Source organism: Ictalurus furcatus, chromosome 1 (genome assembly GCF_023375685.1).
Source record: "Ictalurus furcatus strain D&B chromosome 1, Billie_1.0, whole genome shotgun sequence".
NCBI classification, from domain to species: Eukaryota; Metazoa; Chordata; class Actinopteri; order Siluriformes; family Ictaluridae; genus Ictalurus; species Ictalurus furcatus.
Window position 1 is genome coordinate 27991553 of NC_071255.1, and position 18051 is coordinate 28009603.

Below are 18051 nucleotides of genomic sequence, written 5' to 3' on the forward strand. Positions count from 1 at the left end.
TCACCCTGCAAGACTCCATTACTAAAGAAAAGGCATGTCGAAGCTCATTCAAAGTTTGCTACAACTCCTTTGGACAAGCCTATGAAATACTGGGAGAGTGTAGTCTGGTCAGACGAGAGCAAAATTTAACTTTTTGGCCGTCATACTACACACGTTTGGAGAAGAAATGGCACTGCACATCAACCTTAAAGCACTATACCAACAGTGAAGTTTGGAGGTGGAAGCATCATGGTGTGGGGCTGTTTTTCATCACATGCTACTGGCAGACTTCATATACAGTGCATCCAGAAAGTATTCACAGCACTTCACTTTTTCTACATTTTGTTATGTTACAGCCTTATTCCAAAATGAATTAAATTTATTATTTTCCTCAAAATTCTACAAACAATACCCCATAATGACAATGTGAAAGAAGTTTGTTTGAAATCTTTGCAAATTTATTAAAAAATAAAAAACAAACAAAAAAGCACATGTACAAAAGTATTCACAGCCATTGCTCAATACTTTGTTGAAGCACCTTTGGCACCAATTACAGCCTCAAGTCTTTTTGAGTATGATGCTACAAGCTTGGCACACCTATTTTTGGGCAGTTTCTCCTAACACCTCTCCAGAGATGTTCATTCGTGTTTAAGTCTGGGCTCTGGCTGGGCCACTCAAGGACATTCACAGAGTTGTCCTGTAGCCACTCCTTTGTCATCTTGGCTGTGTGCTTAGGGTCGTTGTCCTGTTGGAAGATGAACCTTTGCCCCATTCAAAGGTCCAGATGTCTCTGTACATTGCTGCATTCATCTTTCCCTCAATCCTGACTAGTCTCCCAGTCCCTGCCGCTGAAAAACATCCCCACAGCATAATGCTGCCACCACCATGCTTCACTGTAGGGATGGTATTGGCCAGGTGATGAGTGGTGCCTGGTTTCCGCCAGACATGACGCTTGTCATTCAGGCCAAAGAGTTCAATCTTTCGTTTCTCATGGTCTGAGAGTCCTTAAGGTGCCTTTTGGCAAACTCTAGGCGGGCTGTCATGTGCCTTTTACTGAGGAGTGGCTTCCGTCTGGCCACTCTACCATACAGGCCTGATTGGTGGAGTGCTGCAGAGATGGTTGTTCTTCTGGAAGGTTCTCCTCTCTCCACAGAGACACGCTGGAGCTCTGTCAGGGTGACCATCTGGTTTTTGGTCACCTCCCTCACTAAGGCCCTTCTCCCCCGATGATGGAGGCCATTGTGCTCATTGGGACCTTCAGTGCTGCAGTAATGTTTCTGTACCCTTCCCCAGATCTGTGTGCCGATACAATCCTGTCTCGGAGGTCTACAGACAATTCCGTGGACTTCATGGCTTGGTTTGTGCTCTGATATGCATTGTTAACTATGGGACCTTATGTAGACAGGTGTGTGCCTTTCCAAATCATGTCCAATCAACTGAATTTACCACAAGTGGATTCCAATCAAGTTGTAGAAACATCTCAAGGATGATCAGTGGAAACAGGATGCACCTGAGCTCAATTTTGAGTGTCATGGCGAAGTTTGTGAATACTTATGTACATGTGCTTTTTTTGTTTTTTATTTTTAGTAAATCTGCAAAGATTTCAAACAAACTTCTTTCACATTGTCATTATGGGGTATTGTTTGTAGAATTTTGAGGAAAATAATGAATTTAATCCATATTGGAATAAGGCTGTAACATAACAAAATGTGGAAAAAGTGAAGCGCTGTGAATACTTTCCGGATGCACTATAATTGAAGGAATGATGAATGGAGCCCTTTACCGGGAGATTCTTGAGAAGAATCTGCTGCCATCCACCAGGATGATGAAGATGAGACATGGGTTAACCTTCCAGAAGGACAACGATCCAAAGCGTACAGCAAAGGAAACTCTCAAATGGTTTCAGAGAAAAAAATCAAGGCATTAGAATGGCCCAGTCAATCACCCGACTTGAATCCAATTGAACAAGATTGAAAGACAATATTTTTAGAAGAATGAGCCAAAATCACACGTGAATACTGCGGCTGATTAATTTCTTCATACAGGAAGCGTCTTGAAGCTGTCATTACAAACAAAGGCTTCTCCACTAAGTATTAAATCAATTTCAGTTAGCGTGTTCAATACTTTTTTCCTGTGTCATTCCTCTTTATTACACATAACTTAATTTATGGACTTTAATGTTTGGATTTCTTGAGTTAATACCAAAGTCTGGTGAAAATTTCATGTGAATAGCCTAATTGGAAATATATTTACTGAAAAAATGTTGACGCGTTCAATACTTGGTTGATAAAACACATTTTGCTGATCAATTTCATTAGTTCAGTGGAAGCTATCAATATAGTAGCAATTTATAAACTGGAGGCATTTCACACTTAAAAACCTGTTCTATAGAATAGTGAAGAGAGGGCATTACTTTAAACACATACAATAAGAACAGAACTGTTAATATATCCTTATATTAGATTATGATTGCCAATAACAACTAACTAATTAAATATATTGCATAACACAAAAGATGAAGAAGCCTCAGAACACTATAGGGTAGCAAACCTACACAACTGCTACACTTCTATCTAGAGCTGACAAATGTCCTACGTCAAGAACAACAGTGTAAAGTTGCCATACCATGTGTTCATGCAAATCAAATTACATGAGGACCTACTGTACCACCAACAATAGCCCACCTATTGTTTAAGATGTACAAATGTTTGTGTTAGTGGCCTTGCACGGTGGGGGGTGCTGACTACTTGAGGGCCCTGCACAGCTGAGAATTATGTGGTACTATTTTGTTCAAAATGGAATGTTCCAGGAAGTCAAGGGCTGGGGTAAATGGTGTGAGGGTGTTAGTCCTTAGCATCTTCAAGAAGTCACGGGTCCTTACAATAATATGTTAGCACCTGCTAGGGGTTCTCAAAATGTATATGTTATCTTGGCAGCTTTCTTGACCTCTGACTTTGAGAAACATGACTGGCTTTACTAAAATACCAGCACAAAGTTTTTCTCTGCACTAAGTTTTTATTAGTTGTAGCTAGGTTTACTCTTTTTAAAATTTAATCCATTATCAAAAAATTACAAAGTTGCTGCAAATTAAAGATACACAGTTGACTTAAGAACACAGCTGTTTAAAACAACAATCAGACATATTAACAATAATACACCTGTTACATGTTTACCTTTTATTACTGCTTCTGTCTTACAGAAAGAGCAGGGTCAGTGAAGCCAGTATGTGAATCTTTCTCAAAACTTGTGACCATGACTGGGGAATAAAACAAAATCAATGTGCAAATGAATTCTCTGCTATTTAGTCACTTTAGTTGCCTTAGTTACATTCAGTACATTACATGTTTAATATGGAAACATTAATATGACTAAAAATGTCATCACAATTTAGACTAATTATTCCAAATTTAGGGGGAAAAACAAAAACAAAGACAAAGCCAACTCACACGCAAAGTACTATATGATTATGACCAGAAATTAAGTTCAACATAATTTCCCTAACTTAATTGAGATGAAGTGCAAGGTGATGCACTTGGTAAAAGGTCACAGAGATCTAAGATCACACAGGCTGCTGTCTTCTACTATAGAATAAGCTATTTATACCACAAAGCCCTCTGTCATTTAAATGCATGAGATGAAATTGATCTAAAATAAAATCCTAACATAACTCTGTGCATACACACATTATTCACTAAGTTTTAAAATCCTTAAATAATTAATTACCGAGCAAAATAAGCATTTGGAACTTTGACAGTTATACTACAGTTCTCTTCTGAGAAAACTAACAAAGAAGCAAAGGACTCAGGAAAAAAACGTTATGATGCTTCTCAAATTATCAGACAGAATAATAATCAGGCAAGTAAGTCAATAAAAAAACATTAAACATTTGAAATAATTAGAATTTAGAAAAACAGCCTACACTGAGAAGATTGTCAAATTGGACCTCATCCTTTCAGTGTTGTTCTTGTAACCTGACATAACATTGTAAAAGGAGTTCCTAGTAAGGGTGGTGGTAATGATGTTTCTATAAAAATCTGAGTTATTTCCTCCTTGAAACCTGTTGCTAACAAAACAAATGCCATATATGACAGCCCCTTGGAAACCTCCTCCAATTGGCAGGGGGGGATTTTCAAGTTAGCTGGACCATTGGTCATCCATATATGACCTTTTTAGGATGATTGATTCCCTTTAAAAGGGTTCATGGAGTCTTACAGGGACACACCACTCCACTACCTGAAGGTAAGTGGAGAAGACAAGGTCCTAACAGAAAGCTTCTTGTGGAGCATTACAATACCTAATGACTTCTGTTTATTTTATTTAAAGATCATTGGGCTATAGCAGATTTAGTATGATCTTGTATAGTGTGTACCTGGAACGTAGTGTTATTGTAATTTAATTTTATCATAAATCTTTTAGTAGTGTAACAAAGGAGTAAGAACGTAATCAAAGCTGATCAATTCTTCCTTTCACTGTTAGCATAACATCAACTTGGCAGAACAAAGAGAGAACTTGAAGGCTTGAAAGCAGGTAGGACAGTCTCTAGATTTCAGGATGTCAGACGCATTAATGGAGGAGTTTGGTGCCGCAGCACCTTTTCTGCGCAAGTCTGACAAGGAGCGACTGGAGGCCCAGACTCGTCCTTTTGACATGAAGCGGGAATGCTTTGTGCCGGATCCTGAAGTCGAGTATGTCAAGGCCTCTATCACCAGCCGAGATGGAGACAAAGTCACTGTTGATACAGAGTTTGGAAAGGTATAGATCTTGGTCCAAGTGAAACTAAGATTTCAACTGAAACTAATGATTAAGAATCATTTTGAAACTTCAAAGGTCTAAGCCATTGTTTCTCTATTTCACAGACTGTGACAGTGAAGGAGTGTGATGTTCACCCTCAGAACCCGCCAAAGTTCGATAAAATTGAGGACATGGCGATGTTCACCTTCCTGCATGAACCTGCCGTGCTGTTTAACCTCAAAGAGCGTTACGCAGCCTGGATGATCTATGTGAGTGATATGGACACCTGTACTACACAATAAAAATACAGATGCCACATGTTAATTCCATCCTTTCATTTCTCTACAGACCTACTCAGGACTTTTCTGTGTAACTGTCAACCCCTACAAGTGGCTGCCAGTGTACAACCAGGAAGTTGTCGTTGCCTACAGAGGCAAGAAGAGGACTGAAGCTCCTCCTCACATCTTCTCCATTTCTGATAATGCCTACCAGTACATGCTTTCAGGTAAAGTTTATGTATTGTAATACCATTCAGAATACAGGTATGTACAGGTATGTCTGTCAATGTCTAACATCCCTTTTTTTTTTTTTTTTTTTTTTTTTTTTAAAACATTTTTAACATGTAGACAGAGAGAACCAGTCAGTCCTTATCACGTAAGTAGAAAACGTGCTCCAATTTTCAAAGATATATACAATACAGTGTATTTTTTACGATGAACATATGAATCAATTTTCATCACTAGTGGAGAATCTGGTGCAGGAAAGACTGTCAACACCAAGAGAGTCATCCAGTACTTTGCTAGCATTGCAGCAGCACCAGGAAAGAAAGATGCATCTTTGGAGAAAAAGGTTAATTTTTCTAATTAATCTTTTTAATTTTATTAAGATGATGTACCCACAACTGTCCTAAATGTAATCCATTTAATGCATATGATAATCTTTTAGGGTACCCTGGAGGATCAAATCATCCAGTGTAACCCTGCACTGGAGGCCTTTGGTAATGCCAAGACCATCAGAAACGACAACTCATCTCGTTTTGTAAGTTTATTTCATATCCATTTATATGTATCTTGTAAGAACATAGGAAATGTGTAAAACTTACATGGTCTTATTTACGAACAGGGTAAATTCATTCGTATCCACTTTGGTGTCAGTGGAAAATTGGCCTCTGCTGACATTGAGACTTGTAAGTACAAATCTAAATCATATAAATCTTCAAAAGATCCAAAGAAATTCTTACACAGTACACATTTTAACATGTAAATTTCTTTCCAGATCTTCTAGAAAAGTCTCGTGTGACGTATCAGCTCAAGGCTGAGAGAGACTACCACATCTTCTATCAGATCCTGTCTCAAAGGAAACCAGAATTGCTGGGTGGGTGAATGGTTCTGCCTACACTACAGAGGCCTATGTTTGATATATAACACATCATTTTTGTTGCTTTTACAGGTTCAGGAAATAGATCTACTAGTAAAGTTCTATCTAGTAAAAATAGTAGTAAAAATGTTAGTAATTAATAAATGAGTTAACGGACATAGAGTAAGAGAGAAGGTGTACAGCAGTGGGTCTTAATATTTTGCTGACATGTACATACAATACATGTAGATAAATATGTGAATATGTATTCTGTTTATCTTTCAGAAATGTTGCTCATCACCAACAACCCCTATGACTATGCCTACATCTCCCAAGGAGAGACCCAAGTGGCATCTATTAATGATGCTGATGAGCTTATAGCTACTGACGTACGTATAAAACTATTTTAAGGCTAAACCTTAAATAATTTAAAATCTATTAATAATATTTTTCGATCCATGATACAACATATAATACAATGTATTTGGTCAACAGGAAGCTTTTGATGTGCTGGGCTTTACCCAAGAAGAGAAGAATGGTATCTATAAACTGACTGGTGCCATCATGCACTTTGGCAACATGAAGTTCAAGCAAAAGCAGAGAGAGGAGCAGGCTGAGGCTGACGGCACTGAAGGTCAGTGCTAATTTGCCTTATCCTTCATATATATATATATATATTTTTTTTTTCAATTCACAATATCTTCATTATATACACAGATGCAGACAAAGTCGCATATCTGATGGGCCTGAACTCTGCCGATCTGCTGAAGGGTTTGTGCCACCCAAGAGTCAAAGTAGGAAATGAGTGGGTCACCAAGGGACAGAATGTCCAACAGGTAATAAAATGGCATTTTCTCTTTTATATAATTTACCTCTGCTAAAGATATAGTCTTTAATCATTCTTAACACTTCTATTTTTTAGGTGTACTATGCAATTGGTGCACTTTCAAAATCAGTATATGAAAAGATGTTCCTTTGGATGGTTGTGAGAATTAACCAATCTCTGGACACCAAGCAGCCTCGCCAGTACTTCATTGGTGTGCTGGATATCGCTGGATTTGAGATCTTTGATGTATGTGTTATTCAGTACTGCTTTTAGTTTTTCATTCATGTTGCTGAAAATTTTTTGTACATTTTGGGCTTCATCCAAAATTCATTTATATGAGTGATACTATATTTCTACTGCAGTTCAACACCTTTGAGCAGCTGTGTATCAACTTCACTAATGAGAAGTTGCAGCAGTTTTTCAATCACCACATGTTTGTGCTGGAGCAAGAAGAATACAAGAAAGAGGGTATTGAGTGGGAGTTTATTGACTTCGGCATGGACTTGCAAGCTTGCATTGAGCTTATTGAAAAGGTAAGCACTCAAATTAAAGCATAAATTGAAAAATATATCACTTTATTTTCTTTAATTTAAGGAAATCTATTTAAAAAAAAACAAAAAACAAACAAAACACTGACCACTTGCTCTTTGATTTTCAGCCCATGGGTATCATGTCCATCCTTGAAGAGGAGTGCATGTTTCCCAAAGCCAGTGATGCCACATTCAAAGCTAAGCTTTACGACAATCACTTGGGCAAATCTAATAATTTCCAGAAACCCAGGATTGTGAAGGGTAAACCAGAGGCTCACTTTGCCCTAGTTCATTATGCTGGCACTGTTGACTACAATATTAACAACTGGTTGGTGAAGAACAAGGATCCACTCAATGAAACTGTTGTGGGACTTTTCCAAAAGTCTACACTGAAGATGTTGGGCTGTCTCTTTGCTGGTTATGCTGGAGCTGACTCAGGTAAGGGTATTTAGAGAATTGGAGACTAATGGCTCAAACCTGTCGACTAATGGAAAGTTACTGTCATGGGGCCAAAATGACATTCTCTAATGAGAATAAATGACTGGAGGTGCCTGGCTCAAAGGTGTGCAGGAATATACTAAGAAACAAGCTCAGTTTTAAGACTTTTTTATTTTAACAAATAAAACACCATTTAAGCATGTATCTGTGCCACAAAAGCAGAGAAAAGATTATATGCAGTTCAAACTAACAGTATATTTTACAAGGTTCAGTTAAACATCCATTATAAGGACTTAACATGACTATGTAATACTCCATTAAAAGTGCACAGAATGGACGGTTGGGTAGGCTACAGAAGCAAAGCATATCAGTGTAGGGCTGTTTGATATCATTCTCACCACACTTGATTACAAGTTTCTCCAGAATTGTATTCTCATCAGAGATTGTCTTTGGCTGCAAGACAAAAGAAAATGAGGAAAGCTAATATACTTGAAAGGAAAAGGAAAGCTAATATGCATGAAATTGCTGATGACAATACAATTGCTTTGTTTCAAACAGCTGCAGAATCCGGTGGAAAGGGTGGCAAAGGTGCAAAAAAGAAGGGTTCTTCATTCCAGACTGTGTCTGCTCTCCACCGCGTGAGTTATTAACCACTTCTTACACTATAGTGCAGTAACATATATGTAGTAATCTAACATAAATGTGCTGTAATGCTATTTACAGGAGAACCTGAACAAGTTGATGACAAATTTGAGGTCCACACACCCACACTTTGTCCGCTGCCTCATCCCCAATGAGACGAAGACTCCTGGGGCCATGGAGAATCCTCTTGTAATGCACCAACTGCGCTGTAACGGTGTACTGGAAGGTATCAGAATCTGCAGAAAAGGCTTCCCCAACAGAATCCTGTATGGTGACTTTAGACAACGGTGAGTTTTGTTATTAAAATGAATGACTTTTTATCTGAACTGAAAATACCTGCCCGTATTTAAGATTCTTCTTCTTCCCTAACTCCTATTCAGTTACCGTATCCTGAATCCTGCTGCTATTCCTGAGGGGCAGTTTATTGACAACAAGAAAGGTGCAGAGAAACTACTTGGCTCTCTGGACATTGACCACAACCAGTATAAACTGGGACACACAAAGGTATAAGGATTCTACAAAATACATTTCAAATAAGTAACTTCCACTGGTTTTTCTCTGACACATAATCTCTCATGTACCCATCTCTGTGTAGGTGTTCTTCAAGGCTGGTCTTCTGGGTACTCTTGAGGAGATGCGAGATGATCGCCTTGCACTCATCCTTACTGGTATTCAGGCCAGGGCTCGTGGACTTCTCTCAAGGATTGAATTTCAGAAGATTGTTGAGAGAAGGTAGGTTATACCTGCTGTCAAATGCCATTTTTTTTAAACAAATTCTTTAGAGAACAGATATCAATATCTATTGAAATGTAATCTTTGCAGGGATGCCTTGTTGGTAATCCAGTGGAATGTCCGTGCTTTCATGGGTGTGAAGAATTGGCCCTGGATGAAGTTGTATTTCAAGATCAAACCTCTGTTGAAGTCAGCTGAGGCTGAGAAAGAAATGGCCAACATGAAAGAAGAATTCACAAAGTTGAAGGAGGCCTATGCTAAATCTGAAGCCCGCAAGAAAGAATTGGAAGAGAAAATGGTTACTCTTCTTCAAGAGAAGAATGACCTGCAGCTCCAAGTCCAATCTGTAAGTTCTGTAGAAATAATAAAAAATGACAAATATGAGTATTTCCGTTTTTGCTATTTTTATGTAGTTTCATAACATAGTGTATTTTATTGCAACAAGAATTCCATTTTTTTTCCAAACTATTAAAATTTGACTTACACTTGTAGGAACAAGATAATCTTTCTGATGCTGAGGAGCGATGTGAGGGTCTAATTAAGAACAAGATCCAACTTGAAGCTAAATGCAAAGAGTTGACTGAAAGGCTGGAAGATGAAGAGGAAATGAATGCTGAGTTGGTTGCAAAGAAGAGGAAGCTTGAGGATGAATGCTCTGAGCTGAAGAAAGACATTGATGATCTGGAGCTTACCCTGGCCAAAGTAGAGAAAGAAAAGCATGCCACTGAGAACAAGGTAATTTACTTTAGTTAAATTCAGCTTGTCCAAGGTAGAGCATGAATTGTTTCAAGGTACTGAAGCATTTCTATAAATTTTAGGTTAAAAACTTGACTGAGGAAATGGCTGCTCTGGATGAAATCATTGCCAAGCTGACCAAGGAGAAGAAAGCTCTCCAGGAAGCTCATCAACAAACACTGGATGATCTGCAGAGTGAAGAGGACAAAGTCAACACTCTGACCAAAGCCAAAGCTAAATTGGAGCAGCAAGTTGATGACGTGAGTAACTTAGATGTTATAAAAACTTAATTTCGCAGATTATTAAGCGGGATACTAAATTTTGTGAAATTTCCTTTCCTTCTGACATTCTCTAGCTTGAGGGTTCTCTCGAGCAAGAAAAGAAAATTCGAATGGATCTCGAACGAGCCAAGAGAAAACTTGAGGGTGACTTGAAGTTGACTCAAGAGAATGTCATGGACCTGGAAAATGACAAGCAGCAAATGGAGGAGAGGCTTAAGAAGTATGAATTCAAATATATATATTGTGAAATCCAGGACATTTATAATAGAAAAAAAACTGAAATATCCATTTGCTTCTGCAGAAAAGACTTTGAGATCAGCCAGCTGAATAGTAAGATTGAGGATGAACAAGCATTGGGAGCCCAACTCCAGAAGAAACTGAAGGAGTTGCAGGTAATAGGAGGAAACTAAATGCAAGTGTATGTTTGTTAAAACTGTTAAAATTAGAAATTACAAAATAGCAATTTTATACAGCGTCCCAACTTTGGGGTTGTATATGCTTGTATTGTTAAAATTAGAAATTTCAAATTGACAATGTTCTGGAAATAGGCTCGTATTGAAGAGCTAGAAGAAGAGCTGGAGGCTGAGAGAGCAGCTCGTGCCAAGGTTGAGAAGCAAAGGGCAGATTTGGCAAGAGAACTGGAGGAGATCAGTGAGAGGCTGGAGGAGGCTGGTGGAGCCACTGCTGCCCAGATTGAAATGAACAAGAAGAGAGAGGCTGAGTTCCAGAAACTTCGTAGAGACCTTGAAGAGTCCACCCTGCAACATGAGGCCACTGCTGCAACTCTAAGAAAGAAACATGCTGATAGTGTGGCAGATCTGGGAGAACAGATTGACAACCTTCAGAGAGTGAAGCAGAAGCTTGAGAAGGAGAAGAGTGAACTGAGACTGGAGCTGGATGATGTGGTCTCCAACATGGAGCAGATTGTTAAATCCAAGGTAACAATGAATAATTATGTATAGTGTATACAGATATGTTTATTCTATCTTTAAGAGGAGCACACCAAAATGTCTCAAATTTTTCAGGCAAACCTGGAGAAAATGTGTAGAACCCTGGAGGACCAAATGAGTGAATTCCGAACCAAAGCCGAGGAAGGCCAGCGCACAATCAATGATTTTTCAATGCAGAAGGCAAAGCTTCAGACTGAAAATGGTAAGCCTATCAGCAACCAAAAATTCAACCATATTCATATAGTGTAATTTATCTTCAACTTGTCTCAATATTTCAGGTGAGCTTTCCAGACAACTGGAAGAAAAGGATTCACTGGTCTCTCAGTTGACAAGAGGGAAACAATCTTACACCCAGCAGGTTGAGGATCTCAAGAGACAGCTGGAGGAGGAAATCAAGGTATTTTAAAGTACAATAATTAACACTTAAAACCACCAAACAAAAACACTACTTATTAACCAAGCTACCAACTGATTTTCAGGCCAAGAATGCCCTGGCTCATGCAGTGCAGTCGGCTCGTCATGATTCTGATCTGCTCAGAGAGCAGTATGAAGAGGAGCAGGAGGCTAAAGCTGAGCTACAGCGCAGTCTCTCCAAAGCAAACTCTGAGGTGGCTCAGTGGAGGACCAAGTATGAAACTGATGCCATCCAGAGAACAGAAGAGCTGGAGGATGCAAAGTAAGGCCCTTGTACATATCAATTATCTAATCACAATTTACTAAATTTTATTTCATATCTTAGAAGTAATGATTTGTGAGCTAGGGTTTGTTTGCACCATGGTATCAAGGTAAAAGATAAATCCTACACAATCAGTTTTGTGTACAAACTATCAGCTGTGAAGTGTGTAATATAATATATACTTATTTAACATGTTTACTTAAATCAGGAAAAAACTTGCTCAGCGTCTGCAAGAAGCAGAAGAAGCTGTGGAAGCTGTAAATGCCAAATGTTCCTCTCTGGAAAAGACCAAACACAGACTGCAGAATGAGATTGAAGATCTCATGGTTGATGTGGAAAGGTCCAATGCTGCTGCTGCTGCTCTGGACAAGAGGCAAAGAAACTTTGACAAGGTTTGACAAACACACTGATACTCGCTTGATATTTTGATGATTCCTTCAGAATTTGGTATTAAAGACATGTCTACTGAGAAATCCAAACAGTGCATTCATTCTTTAAGTACAGTGTATGTTTATGCATACACTCAACTCACCTGCTGTTATCTGCACTAGTGATACTTGGTCACTGGTCATACTTGGAATCTGGTCATTAATTAATTCAATTAATTTAGTTCAATCTAACTTGTAGATAAGAGAACATATTGTTATTGTCTATTTTAGCTTCACATGAAATCTTGCTACTGGAAGTATATCTCTACTCAATTTTCACAGGTCTTGGCTGAGTGGAAGCAAAAGTATGAAGAGTCCCAGTCTGAGCTGGAAAGCTCTCAGAAAGAGGCTAGATCTCTAAGTACTGAGCTCTTCAAACTGAAGAATTCCTACGAGGAGTCGTTGGACCATCTGGAGACCATGAAGAGGGAGAACAAGAACTTGCAAGGTTGCTATTACTTGAACATTGTTCAAAATAACGATATTTGCTTTTCAGATGGTGTGTTAATCCCTTGTTTTCGATTAAACAGAGGAAATTTCTGATCTCACTGAACAACTTGGTGAAAGTGGAAAGAGCATTCATGAGCTGGAAAAAGCAAGGAAACAGTTGGAGCAGGAGAAGGCAGAGATTCAATCTGCTCTTGAGGAAGCAGAGGTGAATTCAGAAAAATTGTCTTATTTCATTATTTTACTCTCCTGCACGTTTATAACAAAGCAGAATGAGGGTGAATCAAAATATATCAATGCAGAAGGATTTGGTCAGAATGTAAATACATTTTGAATAAATGTTAACAAAAAAAAACATTAATTCTTATTATGTATTACTAACAGGGATCTCTTGAGCATGAAGAGGGCAAAATCCTTAGATCTCAGTTGGAGTTCAACCAGGTGAAGGCTGACATTGAACGTAAACTGGCTGAAAAGGATGAGGAGATGGAGCAGACCAAGAGGAACCAACAAAGAGTGGTGGACACCCTGCAAAGCTCTCTAGAGTCTGAGACTCGCAGCAGAAATGAAGCTCTTAGAGTGAAGAAGAAGATGGAGGGAGACTTAAATGAGATGGAGATCCAGCTCAGCCAGGCTAACAGGCAGGCTGCAGAGGCCCAGAAACAGCTGAAGAATCTCCATGGACATTTGAAGGTATGCCAAACTAATGGTTGACATAAATTGTGATTAATGACAGTTTCTTAATGACACAGTATACAGTTATTTCATTTTCAGTGAAATGACTTAATCTGTACTTTACAGGATTCTCAACTGCAGCTGGATGATGCTCTCCGTGCTAACGATGATCTCAAAGAGAACATTGCTATTGTGGAGAGACGCAACAATCTGATCCAGGCTGAACTGGATGAACTGAGATCCCTGGTAGAGCAGACCGAGAGAGGCCGCAAACTGGCTGAGCAAGAATTGCTGGATGTCAGTGAGAGGGTTCAGCTACTGCACTCTCAGGTAGTATATGGATTCCTGTTTTCAATTACATGGTAGATATGGTGGAATAAAAACTATAGAATATATTAACTGTAACTTTATGACTGTGTATAACTGTAGAACACCAGCTTGCTGAACCAGAAGAAGAAATTAGAGGGAGACACTTCTCAGCTTCAGACTGAGGTAGAGGAGGCTGTCCAAGAGTGCAGGAATGCTGAGGAAAAAGCCAAAAAAGCCATCACTGATGCTGCCATGATGGCAGAAGAGCTGAAGAAGGAGCAGGACACCAGTGCTCACCTGGAGCGCATGAAGAAGAACATGGAGCAGACCATTAAAGATCTCCAGCACCGCCTGGATGAAGCTGAGCAAATCGCCATGAAGGGTGGCAAGAAGCAGGTCCAGAAACTGGAAGCGAGGGTATATTTATTAATTCATCTTCATTTGATTGATGCCAGTACTATAAAACAGCCATTTATTACATTAATTCCATTTTGTCTATTAAAAAATGTTTAGGTCAGAGAGCTGGAAAGCGAAGTAGAGCTGGAACAGAGGAAAGCCAGTGAATCAGTTAAGGGCGTTCGTAAATATGAGCGCCGTATTAAGGAGCTGACCTACCAGGTTATTTTTCTTATTATCAAAGTTCAATTTGCACAAATGCATTATTTGCTAATAATGTTAAGAAACAAGAATTGGCGTTCTTCAGCACATCTTCCTGCTTTTTATCGTGTAGACTGAGGAGGATCGTAAGAATCTGGCCCGTCTGCAGGACCTAGTAGACAAACTACAGCTGAAAGTTAAGTCCTACAAGAGGGCTGCTGAGGAGGCTGTAAGTTCACTGCCTGAACTAACCTACAATATTTTTACTGTTTACCATGTTTTGTATTTGCCATTCACTGTGTTTTTATTTTTAAGGAGGAGCAAGCTAATGGCAATCTTGGAAAGGTCCGCAAACTGCAACACGAGCTGGATGAGGCTGAGGAAAGAGCTGATATTGCAGAATCCCAAGTTAACAAGTTGAGAGCTAAGAGCCGTGACACTGGTTCTAAGGCAAGTAATCAAGTTTTTACGTTTAACCAATAGTGTTCATGCAAACACATTGACCTGGACAATATAGGCTGTAAAATTAAGTACGGCAAATCTCTTCTCTATTTGGTTACAGAAAGGACATGATGAAGAGTGAACCTTCCTTCAGAAGTATTTGCAGATCTTTTGATCATATGTCCATTAAACCTCTGATGTAGAATAAATAAGTACTTTAAATTCGAACCATCCTTCTTAGCGTGCATTTTTTCTTACTAAAGTTACATTACATAAATTAGTTATTTGAAAAAGTATCCAGACCCTAATACATGTTAGTAAAACTAATAAATGAGGCAAAAAAAAAAAGGGATTTTTTTTTTATTAGTGCATGTGCAAAAACAAGGTGTTGAGATGCTGTGTATATTTTAGCATCCTTTTATACACTGGCGCACATAAGGGTGGTGCATTTGTAAACAGGTGGGTTTAAAAGAATACATTACTAAAAGGTTTGGTTAATTGTGCTGCTGGAATATCCAATCAAATCAGCTTCTCTCATGCATCATAGTGACTTTTTTGACATACAAATTTATTTTGTGTCTTAACTGTCACTAGATTTTAAGTCTGTGTTTTAGTGTTCCTACTATGATATGTACAGTCTTCTGGCTACAGCTTTTTGCAGCTGCCTTAAACATAGATTTCTCTGTCTTCACTCTGTACACAATAAAATTCTTTTTGAATGTGGAAGTTAAATTGCACTTTCACCAAAGCCTGTATTTGATGCTCCCAGGAAAGCTCTCCTGAGTTAACCAGGTCCACCTGGCTGCAACCCTGTGTGGTGACTCATACTTACCACTAAGTGATCAATAGACTGCTTTGTAACTCCCTTTATCCAAGTGTCCAAAACATATAATCTCAAGATTTTACGAAAGGAGGATTCTCACTCTCACCTGGGTTATGCCCTATAAGTAGGAGAGAGACCTATAAGTCTCTCACCTATAAGTAGGAGAGAGACCACTGCCTAGTTGAGAGGTTTGGTCTAATTAATCTAAAACATCTACATACTTGAGCCTGGGTGTGATCTAACAAGATGGCTTCACATCTCCATTTCCAACTGAGCCCTGGACCCAAGTTATGTTTCCAAGTTATCTGTCACCAGGCCTGGTAACAGACACAATCCCTACGTTTGACTCCATCTGCACTGGATAAACAGACCCAGTGTTTCTGAGCTGCAATTCTTTCAACAGGTAAACCTTATTTATTTGTTTGTTTTATTTGCTGATATTAATTTTAGTTTTATTCACGCATATCTAACTAAGAGCGTACATAAAACAGGCATGTAAGTAGAGTTGCTAGCTACTGTATCTAGATCTGATTCCTTATGGCTAAAGTTAGCTACCATCTATAGATGAATCTAGCTGTTTGCTAGTGTGACGGTCTTGCCTGGGCGGTCTGTTCCCTGCATGTGGCTCATAATGCTGCACAATGGAGACACAAAAAGGAAATAAGGAGATCATAACAGAGGGAATAAATCAATCCCACAGCATTTCACATTAACTGTGCTGTGGGCGGTCCCTATTCCACTCACTAAATGCCAACACTCGCCCCATAGATGGCGCTGTCCCCATTTATGCAATAATTGAATCCATTTACACTCCATTACACTAGCAACTAACATTAGCTAACTGTTGTCAAGCATTAGTTAATGTGCTGATTCATTGTAATAAATGTGAGAACTTTCACAATATTGCAGTATGAATGAGATCTCTAAATGTGCTCTTGTAATAATGTGCTGCAAATATTAGTTAGGTAGCAAGCTAATCTCTAGCTTGTTTAATTCCATAAACAGTGTTGACATTGACAGATAGTTCTAGTCTAATATAACTTAAGGATTTTGTGTTATTTTAACTATGTATGTGTGTATGGTGTAATCATAGGCTACTGGAATCCTTGAGCTTCTGTAAATAGCATTTGCAGGTTAATTGATAGAAAACTGTTTTCGATGGATAAATCTCAAATGGCTTCCAACTCCCCAAGTAAGTACACAAAATAGAGTATGCAGTATAAGGTTTTATGCCCAATAATAAGACTTTTGAGATTCAACATATAGCTTGTGGTTTCAGCTACTCCTTATTTATGTTGCACTAGCTTTAAATTCACAAACATAGGATTCCATACTGGATTGGAATATTTTGAACAAACTTTTATGCTGCCATAGGCTATGACATGCATGGAGAGTGTTCTTCAAATGTATTTAACATTCCAGGAAGAACCTTAGTGCGATCATTTATTTCAAATATTTAATGTAAAACTGACAATAACTTTGAAACCAGTGTTCTGTTAAGAGAAAAAGAAAAGAGGCTACTTTATTTGTTACTCATTTCATAAATTACTTTTTTGTTTAGTTTTATGAAAAGTGCCAATAATTCTGGAGCTGACTCTATAGTATTTTATACAATGTGTGTATATTGTACATTTTGTTGCTCCACCAGTGAATCGCCAATTGTTTCTTCCATCTATTATGAAGATCCAACTAGAAAGACAGGGAAAAAATGGCTTTATCAGCCAAATCAGGAGTAAAAATCAAAATAATGTAGCATAAAATATTTTAATTTGGTTTACAGCAGTGACCGCAGTACCAAGTTCTTAAAACACGAAAAAAACTGACAGGCAGTCTCTCACACCTTTTGTTCAGAACAGATGCAAGAACTTCCTAATAATAGTGCAGTGTTTGACAAAAGGAAGCTCGGGTTACAGCTTTCAACACAAGAGGAGTACCACTGTTTCTTCAGTCTCTGCTCCTGCATGATGATAATCCAGACCAATCAGACAGCTGACAATGGGGCACCAAAAAGAATGTCAGGAGCCTAGAATAGATTGTCCAAGCGTTGATGAGAGGTAGCGTTTCAACTGAGGGACATAGGGTCACGACAGGTCTGACTTGCTTCAAAGGTTCATGGATGATGGATTAGTACAAAACAACTGACAATGGTGATAATAGTCTAAATCTAGAATAATCTGCTTTGCACGTTTACACAATGGTCCTTTTCAGCGCAACTGTCCTGCTCCAGAATGCAGCTTAAAATAAGGTTACATTTTCCAGTGTGATAATGCAAATTTGATAATAGGTTTTGTTTTCTGGTCTTGTTGGACATCCATTACCATACAGTACACATTTACTGTCATATTATACAAGTGTGGATATACCAAGAGTACCTAATAAAGTAGTGATATATTAAGGTCCATTAAAACATGCTAGCATAATGTCAAGAAGAAGAAAATTTTAATTCTAGACTAAG

At 38.5% G+C, this 18051-nt stretch overlaps 1 protein-coding gene across 1 annotated transcript; it reads left to right on the forward strand.

The window, feature by feature from the left end:
• The first annotated feature begins 4353 nt into the window (after window positions 1-4353).
• LOC128610014 (myosin-7-like) lies at window positions 4354-14915 on the forward strand. Its single transcript, XM_053629063.1, has 37 exons — window positions 4354-4731; window positions 4836-4979; window positions 5059-5215; window positions 5337-5364; window positions 5454-5559; window positions 5656-5748; window positions 5833-5896; window positions 5986-6084; window positions 6352-6455; window positions 6562-6700; window positions 6784-6902; window positions 6989-7138; window positions 7255-7425; window positions 7551-7860; window positions 8419-8498; window positions 8584-8789; window positions 8883-9006; window positions 9098-9234; window positions 9325-9580; window positions 9727-9969; window positions 10053-10229; window positions 10325-10470; window positions 10552-10642; window positions 10799-11188; window positions 11276-11402; window positions 11479-11597; window positions 11680-11876; window positions 12085-12268; window positions 12587-12752; window positions 12835-12959; window positions 13136-13444; window positions 13553-13756; window positions 13856-14152; window positions 14249-14353; window positions 14466-14561; window positions 14648-14794; window positions 14895-14915. Exons 1-37 carry the CDS (start codon window positions 4531-4533, stop codon window positions 14913-14915), a joined length of 5832 nt encoding a protein of 1943 aa, XP_053485038.1. The 5' UTR covers window positions 4354-4530.
• The last annotated feature ends 3136 nt before the right edge of the window (window positions 14916-18051 follow it).

Excerpts from the sequence above, each read along its gene's own strand:
- LOC128610014 (XM_053629063.1), top strand. The coding sequence starts at position 4,531 with ATGTCAGACGCATTAATGGAGGAGTTTGGTGCCGCAGCACCTTTTCTG. Across the intron at positions 6,701-6,783 it reads TGAGGCTGACGGCACTGAAG|ATGCAGACAAAGTCGCATAT; the intron begins GTCAGTGCTAAT and ends TTATATACACAG. Across the intron at positions 12,753-12,834 it reads GGAGAACAAGAACTTGCAAG|AGGAAATTTCTGATCTCACT; the intron begins GTTGCTATTACT and ends TCGATTAAACAG.